The 23,281-nt window shown below is 47.2% G+C and overlaps 3 protein-coding genes across 15 annotated transcripts in view; 1 reads left to right on the top strand and 2 right to left on the bottom strand.

The window, feature by feature from the left end:
* LOC143144991 (disks large 1 tumor suppressor protein-like) overlaps positions 1–23,281 on the top strand; it is a 796,996-nt gene that overhangs the window by 50,357 nt on the left and 723,358 nt on the right. The window lies entirely within an intron of this gene.
* On the bottom strand, positions 12,074–13,999 carry LOC143144535 (facilitated trehalose transporter Tret1-like). The gene is made up of 2 exons (XM_076307040.1): positions 13,927–13,999; positions 12,074–13,386 (listed from the first exon to the last, which is right to left on the bottom strand). The coding sequence occupies exons 1-2, from the start codon at positions 13,997–13,999 to the stop codon at positions 12,074–12,076; spliced, it is 1,386 nt and encodes a 461-aa protein (XP_076163155.1).
* Positions 15,313–20,232, bottom strand: LOC143144664 (facilitated trehalose transporter Tret1-like). The gene is made up of 5 exons (XM_076307305.1): positions 20,169–20,232; positions 19,357–19,650; positions 17,807–18,352; positions 15,830–16,272; positions 15,313–15,357 (listed from the first exon to the last, which is right to left on the bottom strand). The coding sequence occupies exons 1-5, from the start codon at positions 20,230–20,232 to the stop codon at positions 15,313–15,315; spliced, it is 1,392 nt and encodes a 463-aa protein (XP_076163420.1).

The raw sequence follows: 23,281 nt of genomic DNA, 5'->3' as shown, positions 1-23,281 counted from the left end.
TTGTATTGCCGGTGGAATTACCGTCTGTTAACCGCGCGCTCGAGAGTTCTAGAGACAGGCAAAGCTCTCGAGAGGCAAGTGGCGAACGTGGAGTCTCTTCAGACTCCATCTAGCAGGGAACGACGTTGCTTTCATCGGTTCGTAGCGCGCCAAAGTCGACGAACCTTTTCGTCTCGGTGTCGTATCAATCCGGTCAAGTCGTTTCCGCGAACGCTGTCGTTTTCGAGAAAACGTTACGAGGAGTTGCCGAGCTGGTTCACCGGCGTGCTCGCGGCTTTCGAGGTCGCAGCTGAAAGAGGATCTCGAATAGTGCGTAACGGAAGGGAATCGTAAATTGTTCTCGAAAATCTTACCGGCATCGATTCACGGCTGAATGTTTCAGACGTACAGTACTCCGCGAAAGCATCGAGACGACTCGATTTCGCAAGAAACCATTCAATTCGCATTTATTAATTTTAGCACCGTTTGAAATTTACTTGAATTCTTTTCGTAAACACGAAATTTTGTTAATTTACGTGGAATATACCGGTCAAAAATTTGGGCACACCAATTGCATTGTGTTCCGCATTTAAATCGGAACTGCAAGGTTGAATATTTCACCGTATAATCCTTACACGTTGTTTGTACGATTTTACTATTGCCAGGAGGAAGATTCATAGCTTCTCCCCGAAAGGTAAACTGTTTTGGTAATCAATATCTTTTATGGTATCGCGCGTTCACGACGTAAACGTTCGGCTCCACGCTTGTTTATTTGTTTGGAAAAACGTGCCAACGGAAAAGTCGCAACAATTAGTTTCGAGAATGTCCAAATTGTGTAAAATGTTAATCAATAGTCTCGACGAGCGGAACGTTTAACAGTGTGTAACATTTCCATAGAGTATGTTTCCAACTATTATAATTCGTAACGTTTTGTGTCCGTGTACGTGAACAAAGAGTAAGAAAAAAATTCGTATTACGTTCGCGATGAAAATTAAAAAGTATTTCGCGTATCGATACGCGTACACGAACTTCCGGCCGGTAGTGTACGTACGTGCGCTTTACATTTCGAAGCGAAAACTCGGTAACAATTCCAGAAGATTGTAACGATTTCTCGACGATTCTTCGAGTTTACTTTATTTTCCCCGTGTCTCGTACTTCTGTGACGGAAAGTGTACGTCTCTTGGCGATATTTTTCCCTCCTTCGAAGTTTCGTTCTTCGAACGAATAAGTTACTCGTTCTTCCTAACGAAATTAAAAATGTTCTTTCGACTCGCGCAGCGAACGGAACGGTCGTCTTTGTCGAGTCGTTTTCGATTCTCGAGCTAACGTTTATTAAATTTCTGTTCTTCCGCGAACACGTTCGATTTCCTCGATTTTCGACGAAGAACATTTTCTCCGTAAACGTGGACGATACCGCGAGGAATTCGCGAGCGACGAACAACCAGAGCATCGAGTTCAAGGATCAACTTTTACGGAATTATTCCGTCTGCTGCGTCCCGTAGAATTTTCTACGCGCGTTTACGAGGTGCGTGTACCTCGTAATTATAACAGAGAAACGTGCTCGTGTCACCGTGTCGTGGTACCTGTTTCGTAAACTGTACCTGTTTACGAAGTATCCGTTACGAATCCCATTTTCTCCCCCGATGCTGTACCACCGTCCTCTCTATCCACGATTGTTACGAACACCTTGTTCGTCGAAACCGTGTCGTTCCAAAAGTTATTGTCGATTTAACGACCCCTACATCCGCCAGCACCATTTGTTTCTCGGGTTTTCCACGTTCTGCTGCAAATGCACTGTAATTATTCCCGGTGGGCATGGATTCATGGACGCGTCGGGGGTTAGAGGTCTGTCTCCGTTATTATGCCGCATTTTCAAGACTCCGTTACACCGATCGATCGAAGTTCACCTTTAACGCTTACCGACGAACGCGTTTACAGCTTCCAACGGTGCAACGTTGCGAAAGATATTTCGAAATTTTTTTTTCATCTCGTTAGAAACGAAAATACCAAAGCTGCGAGATCGAGACTGTGGTGCGATTTGTAGAATTACAAATAATTAATGCTTCGACAGTAACTGTGACACAACTCTCTGCAACGCTTCACAACTCTTCGTTCAACGCTTCTTCGTTCAACTTTGTCGGATTCGACACTTTTAGGTTCGACACTTCTCGGTTGAACACTCCTCGCTCCGACACTGCCTTTCCTCCCGAAAAAGGAAAAGCCCTTAGCCGTTTTTTCGTCGGGCCTGCTTCGACTCCAATTTTTTTTTTCATTACCCTCGCTCGTTGCTCGCTAAATGCTGTCTCAAAGCTACGTTTTCCCAAACCTGTCCTAAAATTACGACACTAGAAAACTTATACTCCTATCGAAATTATCCCAGCTGCTGTCGATGCTCGCGGGTACACGAACGATAGATGGAATCGTGCGTTCACGTATGTAGGTATACAATCCATATTCATGAGTCGCAGTGATCGTACACCGTCGATTAACGACCAGTTTACATAGATTTTAGCATACAGTCAGATGTAGTCACCCGGTAATCAGTCTCTATTGATGGTCATTCAGACGGATTGCTTCGCGAGGTTAAATTGCACGATTAACATTTTGATTCCAGGAATACGACGAGACCCTATTTACCGAAATTAATACGTTCCGTAGTAAATCGAACCGCGTCGCGAATTTTAATCGACGATTTTAATCGACGAAAAATATTTCCCCCATTAACTGGTTCAATCTTTGACATCGTTCCGGTTTTCGATGTTGTCGCAACCGGAGAGGATAACTCGGGACGACGCCCCGCGTGTCGGTTATTCGTTTACGATGGAATTTGTAACGCGTGGGACAGGTATCGAAGGGAGAGAAATAATTACGAGGATCAAACACGTATTTCGATCCGACGAAAATTTCCCTTTTGAGGCGTCCTTCGATCCCGCGATCCAAGGGATGCACACGATCGGGTCGGACGTTTGGAATCTCCAGGGTATCGGCCATATTTCATCTTCGTGGATAGAGAGGATGCACGCGAAGAGAAAGTCCAAGGGGGAAAAAGACGAAGAAAAGTTACGATAGCCAAAGGAATATTCCCGCAGGCATCGTAACGTGTTCCTCGACCGCTTTTCGCAAGGGTAATCACGTATGTAGAGAACGAAGTCCAGAGGCCAAGGAATCGACGTGACGGGACTATTCCACGATACTTCGATTCGGAACCTTTACTTTCTTTTTCTCTACACCTCTTTGTTTTTGTAAATTATTGCAATTTATCGTCGACGTTACGAAACAACCGCATCGTTTCGTCGTATCGTTTTCGATGTTCTCGAGATCGATTCTACGAGACTGTTGCTTCGCAGATTCGAAGGATAAGTAACGTTTATCGAACATAAAAAATTCGTAAGTAAAGCACTTTCTCGGTTCATTTTTTTTAAGATCCTGCCGGAAAACCGTAATCTCCGAGTCCGTCGACCGACTGACCTTTCCAGTACAGCTCGACGAAAGTTCCTCTTCTTGAAACGAGATCGGGGTCGTTAATTTTTCCAAGCGTTTTCGTATAATTCTCACATCGATTGAGCGTAGTCGCGGTAACGATTCTTTGTCTCTATTTTTGCGTTTGCTTAAATCATTCGACCGCCTTTAGAACCTTCGCGCGTTTAAAACCTCGTTCGAAATCTTGCCTCGTTTCACTCGATTCGTTGACTCGTTTGTCCATGAACGACGTTGTCCGACGAGAATCAAACTTACCGAAAACCGATCGAGAGAACGGCAATTAAAATTTTCCCACGGTTCTATAGCGAATTCGTTGAAATATAGGTCGGCCGTGATGAATTATTGCCACGACGATATATTCGAAACGGTGATTCCATTAATTTAACTAAATAATAAAATTTGCGAGGCAATGGGAAAACTGGGTCGCAACGAAGCGAGGAGATACAAGGAGTGGAAGTTGGGGCAGGTACTATACCCGAAGAAAGACGTAGCGACGCGAAAGTAGTATGGGACCGAGGAGCAATCCCTTGCGAGTCCTTGCTCCTACTTGTTTCCTGCGAGTTCATTTCGCTCGTATAAATATTCACGCGAAGCCCGGTGTGCGCGCACCTGCGCTTCGATCCTTTTCTTCTTCGACGGTCCACGACTCGCTGGGTTCAATTTGTCGATAGAATCTAAGCCGCGAAAAAAAAACACAAAAACCGAAGAAAGACCGTGTATCGTTTACACGAGGTATCCGCGAACCGAAAGGAGGGAACGCGGGCTCGGTTGACAACGGAAATGAAAAATAAAAATCGAGCGCGCGGTCTTTGTTTCTTTCACGGCCGGAGACAAAGAGGAATTCCGATTTTTCGATCAACCGGCGCACCCGATGTTCATCGATTCGACAATTCCCCATTGTCGAGTAACGCATTAACACGTCGAGTAAGGCACTTTTCCACCGCTGGATTTCGATCTTCGATAAATGTAACTAGCCGCGCGATAGAATTTTAACATCGGATACCGGTCACTTTGATGCATTGCCCGGCGATGCTTTACAAGCGCGTTAATGCCGCGGATGAAAGACAATTCGCGTGGAAATTATGAAACAAACGAATGTACCTTTTGTGTCGTTTAGCGCGTAGTTAGTCAAACGGGCCGGCACGATGCGGGGAGCTTAAATCCAATGTTGAACAATTTGAAACGATTCGGTGTGCTCGCGCGCGATAAAAGTCGAAATTGTTTTCTATTGAAGATGAAAAATCGTGAAAGGGTTAACCAAAGAGAGAAAGATAGAGGGAGAGAGAAATATCGGTCGCGCGACCAACGAAATGGACCCTCGATTTGTCAAAGTCGCGACATCTTCGACCAGTCTGTGCCGCGAACAGAGGGATTCCACGATTGGTTTCTTTTTTTTTTATTTCGATCGTCTCGCGCAGAGCGGAGTACGTTTCCAAGTATCGGTTATGGTCTGTCGCGGTGCAACACCGTATACGGTTAGCCAACGAGTATCATTGATCCACCGGAAGCAGTACAGGCCGCTTCAAAGGGATCGCTGGAAGTCGCTGCGCGAGAATTTAGGTTACGGACCGCGGTTCGTTCCCCTTCCTATCCACGTTCCATTGACTATCCGCGACTTGGCGACCAACCAATTCCGGCGTTTCCGTGACATACTACTAGCCTACATTTTGTCCGGTCGATGCTACACGGTGCATCGAACATCCGGGCCGCAGGACGTCGCTTCTTCGCGGGAGCTCGTTTCTTTTGTTTAACCCCTTAACGCACACGCCCGTGGCGTATACGGGTCACGCTAGATGGCCGCTAGCTTGCGACATTTCTCGTACAGGGTGTCCCGAAAATTACTGCCACACGTTCTCTTTAAGTAACGTCCGAGGGAAACGAAAGATCGTTGACTCGTGCACAAACGAGTTCGTTCGGTCACGGTGCCATATCGTACCGTGTAAATTAACGAACAAGAAAATCTCGAGAGCAACTATCCTCTTTGTTTATCGACCCGAAAGCACCCATTCGGTGAGCCAAGTATTTCTTTAAACGTCATCGGAATTTATGGAACTCGTACTTTTAACTTTGCGTAGAGTGTTTTTAACCTATGTACTCGAGAACACGTAAGAGCATTTAGGTTGCATCTTTTGGAGTGTCTTTAATTGTACAGAAAGAATGTATCGAGAGAACGAACTAGGGGAAACGTATCCCGTGAAATGTTAGAACGTAACGAAATATTGGGGGCATTTGACAAAAACATCGCGACCTAAAATTGAGGACACTTGGCGCGATGTTTTTCGAAGGTTCACGGTGAAACGTATTACTAATTTCGCATAAGTTTCGAGTACTCTAGATTTTTGAGCGCATCGGTGCGGATCTTGGAGGAAAATGGCTCTCGAGGTTATCACGGACATTGAACGTTCTGGAAACCAGTCTTATCGTTGAGGTCGCACGATTTCCAAAAGTCAGACTCGAACGTCTTGCGCGACGATCGTTACTTTTCGAAAACTGTACACGGATCTTCGACATCCCGGCGACGACCCTTCGATGAAACCACCGAGGTTACAACGAGCCCCGCGCTGGTTAATTTTTCATAAAATTCACAGTCACCGTTAACGATGTTTATCATCGCTTCGCTGTATTCTCGTCAACGTTAACGACTGCTCCGTAAACTGCAAAACAACGAACGACCGCGTCGTACCGAAATGGCGACCGATCGTGGCGGAGGACTGATTTCTGGACCACCGTGTACACCGGAAAGTGTACATTGTGCGCTGGTCTTCGACCGAAACAGCGTGCCAGCAGCTCTCCTTTTGGCAGTGCTTTTCTTTGCGGATAGTTCGGAATTTTATTTCGTCGTTATTATCGTTTCTTTCTTGGAGGATGCCGCTGTAACGAGCCACCAAGCACAACACATTTTATCCCGCCGAGTATTTACCATTTTTGCAAAGACGAGGGACATCGAGGGACGAGTGTCGATATTCGTTTCGTAGCCAAACGTAGACATTTTTCGGCGCTCCGGATCCTTCGAATGTTAAAACTTTAAACGTACGCGTTCGCAAAACTGCGACACGTTCGTTCGTCGTTTACCCAAGTATAATTATCCAGAGATCCCTTTCTCGCTAATAGTTGCATTTCTGCGATACGTTTCGGTCAATTTGAACGCGTCCCCCGTAGTAACATCCACTCGTCGCAACGAGTAAAATCGAGTCTATGCGTACGAGGATCGAAGATCCTTTTTCCAGATTCACTGCGGAGAGAACGGAGTCGATTGATCTCGAAACGAAAGGTGTACCGTGTTTAAAAACCGGTCAAAGGGCTAAAGAATCCAAGGGTGTAATTGTAGAGTCGCGTGGCTCGCGTCCAGGCATTATCGCCACCGAAATTACCTCAGCTCCCGTTGGTCCTGTTCGCGCTCGGTATATATTTAGCTCGCGTTCTCACCGAGGCGGTTGATCGTAAAATTTTATTGGGGGAATTTCTTTTTTCAGCCGCTATCGTTCGGGAAGTAATGTCCCCCTTTACGGGGCCCAGCGATCGCTCGGGGTGGGGTCGGACAACGAGGGGGTGGCGAAAGCTCGGGTAAGCGTTGCGAAAAAAATTACTCCGAGCTTCGGGATTCGATTTGCGAATCACGAACCGAGTCGATATCACGGGGTTCTCGGGCGTAAACGGGTGAACGTTCGCGCGACTCGCGCGAATGTGAAGCGATTCGATCCAACCGGTGCGAGGCGGGGAGGGCTGCTGCTGCGCGGCTGCGATCTTTCGATTTTTACAACCGACGAAACGCCCGCCCTCGTAGGGAAACAGAGGGGGCGAAATCCCTGTTTGTAAGTGGAAAGACGATCTCCTCGAGGTTCGTTGAATTTTAAGGCCCTCTCTCCCTACCTTGAACGGTGCCCGGATACGCAGTGGGAAGGCTTCGGGGAAACTTTGTCGATTGCCACGGCACCAAGGGTTATTGCATTGCAAAATTGTTTTCGGAACTTCTTTATCGACCGAAACTTGGGGGCATTATTGCACCTCGTATATACGATTCTTCTCGCGCCTCGGCGTTAACCGCGAACGTTAAAAGGAAGGGCCCACCGTCTCGTCGGAACGCGTAGACACTCGTCGGATAAAAAGCGGTGGCTCGACGCACTCTTCGCCGGATAGCTGGTAGACATTCGAGCCGTTAAACGTCGGCAAGACCGCCCGGCAAACTCCTCGTTCGACCGTGTCCTCGAGTTCACTCGTCTCGCCGGAACTTTAATAATTACGGTTAACGAAAATGTTGGTTTTTCGGCCGGAACGCCCATTGACGGTTACGTTGATCTTGGGGAAGTCTGTTACGGGAACCGTTATCGGAGAAGACGGGAAAGCTTCGAGTTCCACTGGCCTACACTCGAGACGCGGACTCGAGAAGAAATCGGTTTTCCGTTTAAGTCGCCGAACCATGGCCAAGCGTTTCTATCTACCGCTTCGAATTTTCGGTGTTTAAGAACGATTCAAATGTATCGTACACTTCGCGCGCAGTGCGTAAATATTCGTTAAATTTCGCTGCATGTAATATCGAGTGAACGAAGAAGAAATAAATACTTCCATCGAGTGGTAGACAATACCGAAAAGGGACGCTCCTGGACGTCTTGAAAAATACGCGAAAAACAGGAAAGTTTCCGATCGAAAGGTCTCGTTAGTTATAAAAGCTACCGGTATGAAAGTTTCTTTTTAAATTAGTAAAGAAGAACCCCCGCGTCAGAATTGACGGAGAATCGTGAGTCGGCTAGATCGATCGGATAACTCTCCCCGGTGAGGAATTCTCGTTCGGTCGTTCCAGTTGGTACTTTGGTTTCCTTCGAAGACAGTGGCTTGTTTACCCTACTTCGACGAAGGTCGAACGATGTCGAAGTGCTCGGGAATACTTAAATCGCACGAAGGTAGGAAACGGTAACGGTCGAACGCGAGCGCGTTCCGGGAACGAACTTATTTACATTCGCCGCGGAACGAAAGGGCAATAATTTCCAGCGGGTGGGCGTGCGTGCCACCGTGTTGTATCTCGCTTAAAGACTCCTGTCGAGGTAAATTAAACCACCGTGTCGGGTTCGGACGAGCGAAACGAATGGTCCCGGTGGTCCGTTTTTGGCGGAACAACCGAAAGCTCTTATCGATTCGGAGCGACAGGCTTGTAATCGGGACGAACGGTCCTTGGAAGTCCGTTTTCTAGATGACGAACGACGATCCCGCGGGCTGGGTCGAGCGTTGACAACGGATTCGAAGGGGGAATTTGTCGACGATCTTTAAAACGTATCGATGAAATTCTACGCGACGGTGAATTAAAATCGGCGCAACGGAGAACGAAAGGCGAGAAAATCCGAGACGCGTTTTTCGGGAAGCAATCGAGGTCACCTGTTCCGATCGAACGAACGCTTAGACGCGGAATCGTCGGATTTGACTCTATAATTAGTATCGGACAAGAGAATCTGGAACCGAGAGTCGACGGGATAATTGAGTCGGTTTAGTTGTAGACAGCTTTAAAGCGATTAGCGGTTCGATAACGGACGCGGAGACCTGTAGGAGGACGATCGAGTGCGCGAGCAACTATTGCGCTCTCGTACTTGGTTGGGTCAGGTCCGGGTTAGGTCGATGGGAAGATCTCGTTCGGCGATCAAAAGCGTCTGGAGATTATTCTCTTGGAATATTTTGCATCGATTCGGTCGAGCTTCGAGTTTCCACGAGGTGGACGTTTCTCCGTTCGCGGGATATAAATTCGGAGAGGGTAACACGAGCAACGCTCGGTAGAATATTACCGTCCGGGTCTGGTTCACCGTTCGTAATGGGTTTCTCGGGCTGTCGTGCCGCGAGACAGTATTTCCCGGGACTCTGTCCAGGACCATCCACCGACCAACTTCGAGACGTTGGAATTATTATCGGGGACGGTGACAAAGGTCCTTCTATTTTCACTCTTTCGTATCGTTGATCGCGAAACACGCGGACAAGCTGTAAATGTCGCGAAAGGAGCGCCGCTTAAGGTCTCTTCCCGACACGCTCGAGAAGGTCAAAAGTGGATCCGTAATGCGTCGGTTTTACGATGGGAGCACCCGCCGGTGTGTCCGCGACTCGAAGAAAGCCAGTGATGTACAATGCGCCCCTTCGAGCGTACAATTTCCGCGGCTTTGTCAAGAGGGCCGTTTATATCCGCGCGGCGATAAACTATCTCGTTTGTCCCCGAGAAGGGTTTAAGGTGACATCGGACAACTTCATGGCTCGCCCGTTGAAACGAAGAAACGCGTTTCGTTCGACTGGATCGACTCCCGCTGCGGGTTTACGGCCCATTTCCACCGATCCTCTGTTTAGATTATACGCGAGGAGGTCACCGGCGTTAATCGTTTTCTTCGTTCGATCGAGAATCGCGAGGTAAACGCAAACACGACCCGATCGAAAGATTTCTCGATTTTTCGTTCGACTCGCGAAACTGTGCGCGTTTAAATCTCAATCGACACGGGATTTACTTCTATCGATTATTTTCGCGCGAGTCACGATGCACGCGACTCGGATGCACCATCGTTGCATTCGCGTTGGAGGGAAGGTGTAAAATCGACGCTTATAGAGAACGCGATAATAAGAGCAGAGTTCGAGTAAAGAATTTCGCGATTTTTCGATCGACTCGATCTCGCGGAACTTCGTAGACGTCTGCTACGATCGCACGGTTCTCGTCTAAGCGGGTTTAAATTTAAACGAACTCAGAATTTACTTCCACTGATTATTTTCGCGCTAGTCACGATGCACGTGATTTACACGCACTATCGTTGCACTCCCGTTGGAACGGAAAATATAATCTACGCTTATCGCTCGAGGTTAATTATCACCGAGAGAACGCAACAACAAGAGTCAGCTTCGATGCATCCTGCTCGATCGAACGTCTCCCGCGAATATTCCGGTTTAACGCCCAAGTAACTTTACGACATTTTTTTTACGCCCTGTAAATCGTAACGGCCGCTTCGACGAAAGAATAAAAGCTCCTAAAGGAAGATCACCGAGCGGATAACCGACCAGCGAAGCGATACGAATATTTCACGAAGCGAGTAGACGGTGCGGCGTTGAAACGGTTCCTCAATCTGGACCACCGCGACGAACACGGTATTAATTTGATGATTCCTGTAATCTTGTATTCGGTGCGATGATTCTCCTGGAATCGGCTTACCGTAAATTACGGATCACTCGACGCTATAACTTAACAACATCGGTGCGTTAAAGCGCAAAGTCGGCCGTGGCCGTTACGTCGCTGTGGTCGCAGCAAACAGTTATCGGTCGGTTCGCGTTGCTCTTTGAACGTAATTGGGTTACGCGATAATAAATTTAAAATGTTAATTGGCCACGTTTGCCCGGAGAAGGCGGCAGACGTGTACCCGACACGCGTGGCATTTATTACGGAACATTTGTATAATTAATACATTCCCGGTTCGCGTCCGAAATGCTGAGCCAAAATTTCCCGCGTTGCAACTTTGTCAATTTGAACCTCCGCGTGGAAATAACGTTGGTCGACGATCCGATTGAAAAGAGAAATACTCGATTGTTTTTAAATTACGATCTTTGCGTTTGGTTTTTCGATCTCGGGCGTTGATCATCGTCGATGCAGCCTATCGCGCAACGTTCAACGGTCACCTAAACGGGAATCATCGTCAATGATCCGAAATAACGCGGATTGCAATTTTGAACGGTGCCGCGTAACACGTTGGACACCACGGTGCAAGTCGTGGACTCTGGTGCTTGTAAATTTTTAAATAGTATCGCTCTCGTTGGTAATGCTACGAAATAACAAGCGCACGGACGAGTTATCGAACATTTCTACTATTTGGACTACGGTTCGAAGGAATATCGTGGACGTTCTTCGATACGGGAAACTGAGGCGGTGGTCAAAGTGTTAACGCTGTTGATGTGGTCGGAGCGGTTGAAATATCGTCTTGTAAAATACGAAACTGGCCAAGTTTCCATCGTCGACGTTACGAAGATTCCGCTCCGAAGAGAAACAGCTACATCGTTTCTCCGTTAAGGAAAGAATGGGTGGCAAAAGAACAACAGGCGTCGCGACCTATTCTTCTGTTATTATTCGAGAGTTTCCCTCGTTCCGTTCGGACGTACCGGAAAATTCCTCGCGATGCGTTTCCACTTCGAAGGAAATATTCGCCGAATCGCGGGCACGCGAAACAAGTGACCGCCTCGCGAATCCTCGTTGCAAAGGTGCGATCAATTTTCTGCGCGCGTATTTATTTAAAAAAAAAAAAATAAAACAATTTCGAAAACAATCTTGCCCGTGGCGAGGGGAGCAGAGGCGGGGAATTTATCGATGTATTCGCAATTACGTACGTTTCCCGTATAAAAAAGTCGTTACAAATCGGTGAAACGTATTCGCAGCTTAATTATTACCTGAGATCACTGACTCGTGCACTCGGTCGTTAGGGTCGTCCCGCGCGGTTCGACCCGAACGACCGATATCGTTTCGTTCGCGTTGTCTCTGTACGACTGTTTCGATGAAACTTTGTTCGAGGGTCGCGTCGCGCGCAATCGTTCCAATAAACGTACGTACGTTTTAACGAAAGGTCGTTGGAACGTTGCGACACTCGGACACACTGAAACCGAACGTTTCCCTCGAGGTCTACTTCTTCATGAGCCGCCTTTGGATTTCTTGCAACGACAATCCCTTTGTCTCGGGTACGAAGATCAGCGTGTACGGTACCGCCGAGAATATCAGCAATCCGTAAAACAAGTACGTGTAGTGTTCGGTCATCAGATCGAGGAGAGGTAAATACGTGCTGGTGGAGATAAAGGAAAATACACCGGCCAAACTGCTACCGATGAACGCCGCCAAACATTTTTGATGCGGCGGAAACAATTCGCTCAAAATCGCGGGCGGTACCGGCAGTATACCCACGAAGATCGCCATGTAGAAGAAAACCACGGAGAAGATCGATAGTCCTTCCAGTACCTTCGGATCGTAATCGTAGTCCAATAGGTGGAACACGGCGGACAGTAGACACAAAGAGAACGTGACACCGGAGCAGGACACGATCATCAGAAACTTTCGACCGAATCGGTCCATCAGGAACATGGACAGAATGGACCCAACGATTCCGGACGCCATCACTATTATCACGACTTGAGCAGGCGCTATCGTCGTGACTTTCGCCGATGTTAAGATCGGCTCCATGTAAAACAGAACGTTATTTACCCCGCACAGTTGGCTGTACATCACGATGATTATGAACAGGATCAACGACTTTCTGTAATGGACCATTCTGAACTCCTTCAATGTCTCTAGGAACGGTGGGTCCCCGGTGTTCTCGACGAATTTCTGCAACGCGACGAACTCGGACTCCACGTCGCAGTTGCGATGATACCAGCGAATCGACTCCTTCGCTTTCTCGTCGAGTTTCCGGCGTATCAAGTAATGCGGGGACTCGGGTAGCCAGAGAAACAGAATCAACATGACCAGGCAGGGGATCAGGCTGATCGTGCCCGATATCTGCATCGACAGGTACGCTCCCATGATGCTCATGAGAAAGTTACCGATCGGTATACCGATCATACAGAGAGCCACCAACGCCCCTCGAATGCTGGGATCCGCTATTTCCCCCATGTAGAGGGAGAAACAGGTGTAGGTCATTCCTATGGTGATCCCGCCGAACAATCTCGAGGCGTACAACCACACGACGCTATTCGCGACGATCGTGAACGTCCAGCACAACGTCACCGCCACGTTCGTGAACAGGATCGTCGTCTTGGTGCCCAGATAGTTGACGCACAACGAACCCGTCAACGCGCCGATCAGTCGTCCGAGATTCAGCAACGACACCACCCACGACACTTCCGTCATCGTGATTTGAATCGACGATTCCGGGGACGTTAGCTGCGGGATGTACGGGGACGACCAGCTCGTCATCAGACCCAATTGGATCATTAGAACTCCGACTGCGAACAAATCGAAGGTTCAGCGAGGACGAAGATGTTTCGCGCGAGGATGCGGGAACAAGTTTTCCCCTGTAGAGAGAACGCGAGCGTGTCGACCATAGGTCTCGCGGGACTTTGCACGGATGTCGGTTACACCGTCGACATCGGAACTTGGAGATGTTCGCGCGAATGTCGAGCACAGTTGACGTTAAGGCTCACGGATGTTTGCACGGACGTTGATCATAGTCGATGCTAGAACTCACGGGTCTTCGCTCGTCGACTACAATGACGCTAAGTCTCGCAAACTTTTACACGGACGTCGACTACGGTCTACGCTAAGACTTGGAGATATTCGCACGGATGTCGATCATAGTCGAAGCTAGAACTCACGGGTCTTTGCACGCGTACTGACCACGATCGACGCCAGGAACGAAAGGGTTCAAGGGTGGTTCCTGTCCCGACGAGTTCAATTTGGTCCACGATCGACGCGAAAATTAGAAGCGACATTTAACACGCATTTTAGCTTCCCACGGGCGATCGCGAGGCGCGAAATTACTTTACCTCCACTGCCGGCGATCCATTGCGGCCATGTCACGTTCCTGGACGGCTTTCCGTTCGCTTCGTGGACCACCATGATGATCCTGTTGGAGGCAACAACCGACTGATAGGAGTCTTATTTGCATCAGAGGCAGATGCCTTCGCGGACCGGCATGAAACAAAGAAAATCAAGTTCACTCGGCGCCGATAAGATAACAAATATGTACATTGTCGCGCAGCATCCGTAGGTGAGCTTCGACGCGAACGAGCGACCGATCTTACTCTCGACGAAACTAGTTTAGCGCTAGTGCAATTTACGACCGTCCTTGTTGGTATTTTTCTGTCAACAATTCGACGCGACGACGCGTCACGTTTTATCGTTGAACAAACCGATCCGGTTTTCAGACAATGTCCTCGCGAGATATCGACGAACGAAAAAAAAAAAAAAAAGAAATTGGCAACAAACCTCGTGCTCCCGAACGACGATGAGAGTTCCGTTCACCTACGGACGCACTTTCGTTTCGCGGATCTCGCAACATCGCTGGATAACCGAAGACCGATTCTCGAACGTTGTTCGATACGCTTCTTCGTTCACTGTTTCGAAGACGTTTCGCAAAAATGTTCAATTACCGAAATATCCACCGTTACGTGTACCGGTCACGCGCGACGAGAAACATTCGGTATCGTCTCCGCTTCGTAGTGCTTCGGCTTTATACCGATTCTGCTTTCTACGAATTTGGAGGGTAGGGGTTGGGCATCTTTTCGACACGTTCAACAAAAGTGTCTATATCGGTCTTATCAGCACCGACGTCGCGTCATCGTTCGCAATTCTAAAGCAAATTTAACTAAGGAAATCTGCGAGCATACTATTTTACATTTAGGCAAGACGCACGAATAGTGTTCCCCGTGTACAATACCGTCGTTGATATTATTCTTATTTGCGCGGTTCCGAGTGAACGGTTCTTCCACGCCAAGTGTTTTAAATCGTGAAATTTTACGGCCCGCGATAACAAAGGATCGCCAATTTTGATATTTCTCCCGACCGGTTGATCGCTATCGTCTTTCGACGATTTCCCGCGATAAGATAAGGCACGTGTAGTTCGGTATGAATTAACCACGATTATAGTGAAATGAAACGGTACGCGTCAAGTTTCCGTGTTTGCATACCGAAGAACAATTTACATCGAAATTGTACAGGGATCGTTCCTGTTTCGTTATATACGGTCACACGTACGATACAAGTAATTGTCGGAGCCGTTTGTAAATAACATCGTTATTCTTTTCGGTCGGTGATTTACTAGAGGAGCGTCGGCACTTTATTCAACGATTCGCGTTACTCTCCGTTTTACATTTTCGTTGCAGTCCTTGTTACGTAGCTCGATTTCGAATTCTACGAGCCCGTTAGGCCGTCTATACCTCTTCCTCGTATTCACCGGACAGCATTTCTTGAATTTCCTGGAAAGATCGAATTCGTCATCGAGAATCGTAAATACGTGTACCTCGGAGAGATAATTGTAAACAATTGTCCCGCGATCTCTAAAACCCGACCAATCGGAATTTCTATTTACCTTACCACTCGGATCGGTTGTAAAACGATCTTACGGTTTTACGATCGCGATTTACAGGTAGCTACAAAAGTTCCGTCCGTTGAAAAACTTTCAGAACTCCTCGTGTTTGTACACCACGAAGCTACGAAACAACTTTCACCGTAGGTTGTCCGGAAAATTTAGCATCGGCCGCATTATCCCCGTAAGAATGCACAGGACGTCGATCCGTTCAACAAAACGCCTCGTTTGTTTACACTCGAGGTATTCACCGTTAAGAACGAGCGAACAGAAACGCGATATCTTTCTGTACGGTTAACGGATCCCAGAATCCGCGCAGCAATTCGATCGGGATCGCGAACAAAAGATAGTTTCGAAATTACCTGGAGTGTTTTCCCTTTAGTTTCGGGGACGTTCACGATCGAGTATACCAGGCTGCAGATCATGATCAACGCGTACATCCAGAAGACGAGCTTGTCGGTCATCAGTTCGGTGACGAGGTGGTAAGTTTTGCTGCTGACGAACGCGAACAACGCGGAGACGAAGCTGCACACGAATCCGGCCATGCTCTTTAAATCGGCCGGGAAGAGCTCGGCGAGCATCGTGGACGGGATCGGGCCGACCCCCACGTTCAGCAACGTGAAAACCAGCAACGCGAGGATCGTCATCCACTCGAGATTTTTCGGATCGTACTCGAGATCCAGCAGCGTAAAGTTTAATCCCAGAAGCGACATCGCGATGATTATACCGGTGCACGACACCGCCATCAGAAGCCTTCTGCTGGACCGATCCATCAGATACACGCCGACCCAACCGACGATTATACCTGAACGCAATACGTTGCGCGAAATATCGATTTAGAAACGCGCGACACCTTCGTAGAGAAACGAAGAAAAATTGGTAAAATTGTGTCTTTAATCGCGGGGATCAATTCTGGGGACATCCGGGACACAGAGTAGGACAAGCTCGAATCTCATAGGGCATTTTGGAATCGAACCCTTCGACAATTTAACGCGTCGAGGAAACGATCGTGGCGATACGAGCTTACACGGTATCGGTATACGTTCGAGAGGTAATGTGCTTATCGAAGATCGTTCGAATATCTGCTTCGTTTCTAACGACGCGAGAAACATTCACGACTCGAACGGTTTCGAAGGGGAATTCCATGGGAGAACAATTATTTCTCGATCGATCTTCAAGTCATTTTTTACCACGTATATTTTTTCCCGTACAGCATCTCGAAGAGAATGGAAAAGTATACTTGGCAACGAGTCACGATCTTTGGATGACCTTGAATATAAAAAATGTAATGAAATTGTTCGATTCGAGGGTTTGGTACCAACGCGATGCTAACCCAGCTCGTTATTCACGGACGGCTACTCGGTTAGGTAACGAGTAAAAAATTCCCAAATCGTTGGATCGGACGTAATTGGTCCGCACTTTGACCAGCAAAGTGCAACCGTAGTTGAGCCCATTAGACCGTTTTCTTTGGGAGAACTAAAAGAAGAAGTGTACCAACGGTAACTTACATAACTTACACAATCGTGCAATTGAAAGAGTCGTCTCAAGGTCGTTCGAAGGCCACGACTCTGGTACCGTCGAGTCTTTCTATCCGTTCCTATTATTTTTCTAGCGAAAAATACGAACGACTTTGAAAACGCTAAAAAAAAAAAGAAACGACGTCAGAATAAATGCTATTCTTTCGAGTCATTCCTCCCTCGAAAGCGTTCAAGTCGCGCCGTAAACATTTTTCGCGTTATTCGAAACAGAGCGGACATTCGAGGGTCCTTGGCCGAGACAATGCATAAAGAACACGGGCGATAAATTTTAGCCGCGTTAAATATATTGCTCGGTGTGTTTTTATTCCGTCTTCTTTCCCAAATGTTCTCTGTCGCGATCGTACTATAAATTTCCCGGCCCGAAAAATCGATACGAATCTAGCAACGAAAGTGTAACAGTTTATACGATCTAGTACCGTCCGTGCTTGAAAATATATCGTACGAGAACCACTCACCGAACGAAGGACAACGAGAAACGAAAATGAAATCGCGCGTAGAATATTTCACAGGCGATTCTCGGCAACGTTACCGATTTCCAACGTCAAAAGAAAGCACACACTGTTTTTTATCTCTACTCTTAACCAATCTCCGAAGAGTCGAGTCGCGGTTTCAACGAGGATTTTAACCGCGCTTCTCTCGGTCTTTCCAAACCTGTGTCGGCGCACCGTTCGGTTCAAAATGCTTTATCAGACTCGATATTGTCCTTTCTTCGAACTCTGATTCGTCGAGTGTAAACGTTGTTCGCTTCGACCGAATTTTCGGGAGCATCATCGTACGGGGATTCCGCGAAACGAAGCGTACCGAACACGCCTGAGAGCACCACGACGTCCGGCGGCCTCATCGCCGTTACTTTCGCCTTCGTCACTATTATTTCCATGTAGAACACAACGGAGTGGAGTCCGCTCAGTTGCATGATAATAAACAGCATCAGGACGAGGACCAACATATTCCGGTTCTTCCTCTCGGTCATCTTTTTCAACTTGTCGACGAACGTGGTGGCTTTCGAGGATTGGACGAACGTTTGGATGATCTCCAGTTCCTCCGCGACGTTCAACTTTCTGCGATACCATTGAATCGTTTTCTTCGCCTCGTCGAGATCGTTGCGGTGCACGTAGAAATACGGCGACCGCGGTAGAAACAGGAGGAACACGATGTAGCAGAGGTTCACGATCGAGCTGATCGCACCGAACCACGCCATTGGCAATTGGCTGCCCATCGCGTTACCGATCATCATTCCGAACGGAATACCGTTTATTATCATTGTGACCAACCCGCCTCGTATGCTCGGCGACGCTATTTCACCGATGTACAGGGAAAAAGAACTCAAGAACATTCCAACGGAGATTCCTGCGAATCGCGAGAATCGTTCGCGGGATTAAATTTGTTTTCAGTTGCAAATACGATACAAGGAACGTCGAAAGATTGTTAACGCTGGAACTACCGATCCCGAATGTATACCTAGTTTCACTGGACTCGTCGATGCGACGGATATTAATATACACGGTTTCGTACCGTGTACATTAAAACGTATAGTTTTGGACGCAGTGCTTCTTTCGAGTAAAAAAATTCAAAGGAACAGAGACAACGTTCGATTCGGTTGAGTCGATTTTTATTCAAAATCGTTTTAGGGACAAGAGTGACGAAAGTTGCGATGCACGTCGGGGTTTCCTGATACGATGCAATTCGTTTCGAGCGTATCGAAACAGCCACACTTCGGTAAACACGCACAGCGGTGCACATGCGCTCCTATCGATGCTATCTGACTTTTTACCTATACGTAGACATTTTCGCGAACGCGTGTTGATACGCACGAAACGAATAACACCGTGTATATTGCGACACTTTGCGGTACGAAAATTTTGATATTTCGCGACACGCGTCGATCGAGATTTTTTTCGGGAAAATGACGACAAGCTTCGTGCAAACGAACGCGGCGCACGGATGCACATTTCGCGTTCGTGTGCATACAGATTATTGCGATTATAAAATTACCAGAATCGTCGTTTCGACGGGTCTTGGTATATTTGAATGTACGTTGGACGGATTATGGAAAATTTTAACGATCGAATGGAAACTAGTAGGGATGTGCAATGGTTGTTCCATTTGGTTAAAAGTCGACGTAAATTCCTCCATCGATACCAGCGCAATGTTAATAAAGTCGAAGCAATAGATCTGCAATCCGTCGTTTCGACTTGGTAGTTCTAGCGTTGAAAGTATCGTAGAAAATAATAGGTTGTTCGATAAGTACTACACCGTTCGATAAGTTTCATCGAACGACAAAACTTATCGAACAACCTGGTAGCTTTTGCGCGAATATCGTACGCGAAGAAAATTAATACCGAATTGCTTACCCGCGGAAAATCTAGACACGTAGAGCCATTCGGCCGAATTAGCGGCTATTATACAAATCCAGCCTATAAGAACGGGCCCTCCGGCGAACAAGAGGGTCCTTTTACTTCCAAAATAATCCACACCGAGCCAGCCGGTGCACGCTCCGAACATACGTCCCACTGGCAACAACGAAGCCACCCATGACGCTTGTCTTTCGGTTATGTGGAACGTCGTGGAATTTTTATCGGTCAGTTGCGCGGTGTAAGGTGACGTCCAACCAACGACTAGTCCCAAACTGACAGATAACAGGGTCACTATGGTAAAATTCTCGATTGTTGTGTTGGAAGTTTTGCGTTACCGGTAACGGTCGTGCGACGCGCGATACGCTCGCATAAAATGCTTCGAAAAATGTATACGCAACGTCGACGAGTCGAATTCAACGAACAACAATGTCCGCGCGAACATTTATCCCAATTGCAGCCATTTCGATATCGATAATTGTTCGTCCGTGTGCACGGAAAGTGCAGTCGGAAATTTTCGATACGCACCGCTTCCGATCGTCCAGGTTAGATTTTGAAAAAAAATTTTCTTCCTTTGTATTCGCGCGTTGAATTCACCCCCGATGTCACGTTGACGTTTTACGAAAGATTTTCGCAGCTGTCGCTCGACGAACGCTGTATCGAATACTCTCGAATCTACGATTTCGAATAAATTTACGAAGACACGGATCGATATTAACGGCCGTTGTGCGCGATCAAAGGAAAGAAACGATCTCGGTTCGATCGTGGGTCCTTTACGTTTCGTTGCATGAAATTCATAAACGTTCGCTAACCTGTCAAGCCGGCAACCCACTGTGGCCACACTCCTAGCCAAGTTTCCATTATTTGCAACGTCATCGGTGTACCGAGCGTAGCGAACGCAAGGTTACGATGGATTTTACTTCCTCGTCGGTGTTGCAAATCTCTCCTCGTAATTGATTTATATTTTATTGTTTTTTCGTATATTTTTCTCGCCGTCTGTTTTCGTAATCGTGTGACGTTCAACGATTAAACAACCGGTCATGATTCGACGAAATTTTCCTTCCCGTCAGAGATACGAAAATCGCGCTTCACGTGCAATATTTCAAACGAATCGTCGTTGGAGGCCTCGTGGAAATCCGGTTTCTCTAACGTTGCGATCTCGATTCGAGGAACAATTAATGGAAAACGCGCGTTCACGGAGCTGCGAGAAAGTATGGTTAACTGCGTCTCAATTGTCATTTCGCTTGTCCGCGATAACAAACTTGTAACCAATATTATCGTTGGGAACGGATTTTTTAACACGGTCATCGAAATTTTCCGCGTATTTATTTTTACGCGCGAAATTATGGTTCTTCCGGTCACATTGGCACGCAATTGCGTTAAACGCGCTATCGAGTGTTTTCGTTTTCGCGCGAACTAGACGCTCGAAGTATGCTCGCGGTAGAAAAAGTCTACCGAGAAAATATAAGCGCGTCTCCCGAGGCGGATGCGAGGTATTTCCAGCAAACACGAAACATTTGTCGATTCTGGTGTCGAATTTCGGCTTTCGTCTTCTTTGTTATCTGTTACAAGAATTTATTACGTCCCTCCGTTTTTGAACGGGGACGTTACCGTGTTTGCAATCTCGGTCACGTGGCTTTTTATTCGAGAAGTTCAAATAATCGTTTGTACACGCGTAATCGCTAAATACTCGTTTAGTGACTACATATTCGCGCGACGGTTTAATCACGAGCGTACTCGTTCGCATCTGTTGCAAGACGATTTAATCGGAATTTGTTCGCGATTTAATCGAGAGATAATAACGATGTCACGATCGTCGAACCATCGAACCGTTGAAACAGTCGATAAATTTCTCCAAAGGTTGATGTCATCGAAACGCGAACCTTTCCGATATTTTTGAAATTTTCAATTTTTATTCGCCTTTCTCGCAGCGTTTCTTAAATTGCTCCAAAAATTCGCAATCGACGCTCTAGTGTTTCTCACCTACATTTATGTCTCATCGAGAATATTTTGCGAGGAATCGCGACTCGCGTACTTGAACTAAGCTTTCGCGGTTCGATTTTGAAGTAAATTCTTCGTTCGATTTCCTAATATGTACTCGCGCGATTATAACGTCGATGGAACTACGCGAACCGTGGAGTCTGAGAACTATTCGAACTCTTGTGTCGAATTTCCGAACACTGGATCATCGTTCGCTGCAAATCGTTACAAATTTGGCGCTGGAATTTTTCATTACGCACCGAAACGTATCAACGGTCGAATTTCAGCTATCGTTGATAAAATAATTCCCGATTATTAATTCCACCGGCGAGTAATACTTTTCTCCGTAAAAATCGGTCCCAAGGACTCTCGCGTCGGCTAATAACGACGAATGAAAAGAGATTCTGCAAATTTGTACATTCGACGGTTTAAAATTCGCGTAACGTGGAACAGTTCCCCCGGATGTTGAATATAGGATTTCATCTGGAAAATGTGAAACATCCGTGTATTATTAACAAAGTGCATTCCGGGACGCGTGCGCGCAACGGGCGAGGAATTACTCGGGGAAAAACATTAATGCGCTCGCTAACTCACCGCGACTGAAAATCCTTGCAGTCGCGGGGCGTGTAATAGATTTTTATTTTTCCTTCCGGGACACACAGCGCACATTCTTCCAGCGCGGGCGTTGTAACCGCGTCTCTCCGCTTTCGTAATTTACCGAAAAGTTACGCGCGTTCCGCGACGCGCGACCAGAAGAATCGAGCGCCACCGCGGCGAGCATGCGATCCGATCGGAACGTTCTTTCGTTCGTTTGAAATATTTCGCGCGCAACGATAAACGCGAGAAGACAAGGTCGAAATTATTTCTTATTTCGTTGAAAAATCTCGGACACGGTTTCGCGGGAATCCGATCGAACAATATAAAGGAATATCGTTTCGTTCGATCGTTCGTAGAACAAACGATACCGCGTGTAGTATTTCGGGAAGATGATCAAAAAAGAAGAAAATATCTTTCGTTGAAAGCACGCGAAGAAGTTTTCAATTTAATTGGCTTTATCGTAGGAAAAGTGTTCCTCCGTTGAATCGACGATCCGAATTTCTCTCTCCGAGACGTTTCTAAACGCCAATGATTTTCGGGAATCTCTGGACCAGGTACCGGCGCTGGTAGCCTCGCGATGCAACGATTCCCTGTAGAGCGATTGCGACAAATTCCGTGCATTCGTATCGAGAATTCTCGACGTTTCCTGGCCATCAACGCGACTGAATTTAAACCGGCAAAGACCTACGTAAACTTGAAATTTCGAAAATTGCGGGTAAGCCAAAGATCCACCGCGTCTCTTCGAACGTTCGTAAATAACGTTCGTTTCGCTCGGTTTATGAGCGATCTTTGCGCAAAATTTAAACGGCATTTGTTCGAGACAACTGATACGGTAGACGGAAGACGAGGAGTGTCGAAATACGAGGATCGGTTCTCCGAGCTTCGGAACTCGTTCGGTTTACCACCGTCGACTCCGCGACGGTTATCCTTTGCGGTCCGTGTCGAATATTGCACTTGACGCGCGTCGAATTAATCTTGCGCAACCGATGCGCAACGAGCGCGAAATTATACACAATTTACGACCACGGTGGTGTTCGTCGCGACCGTGCCGGACGATCCGAGCAAAAACTTGCGAAAAGATGAACTCGAGGACTAAATTTCGCGTTCTCGAACCGTTCTGATCGACGAACGGGGCTGAGAGGTACGAAATTGGAACTTTCGGACGTTTAGAAAATGTCGAAACTACGGGAAGGAGTCACGGGAACGATATTGGCTACCCACGGAGAAAGACTCGGGGAAATGGAAAACGCGAGCGAGACGATCGAACGAACGGACAAGGTTTCGAGACGCTCTTGGTTCAGGATCGGTTTCAAGATCGTCGAATCCGTTCCCGTCTCGGTAGGAAATT

The sequence above is a fragment of the Ptiloglossa arizonensis genome, chromosome 3 (genome assembly GCF_051014685.1).
Source record: "Ptiloglossa arizonensis isolate GNS036 chromosome 3, iyPtiAriz1_principal, whole genome shotgun sequence".
NCBI lineage: Eukaryota > Metazoa > Arthropoda > Insecta > Hymenoptera > Colletidae > Ptiloglossa > Ptiloglossa arizonensis.
This window is presented reverse-complemented; position numbering and strand designations above follow the sequence as displayed.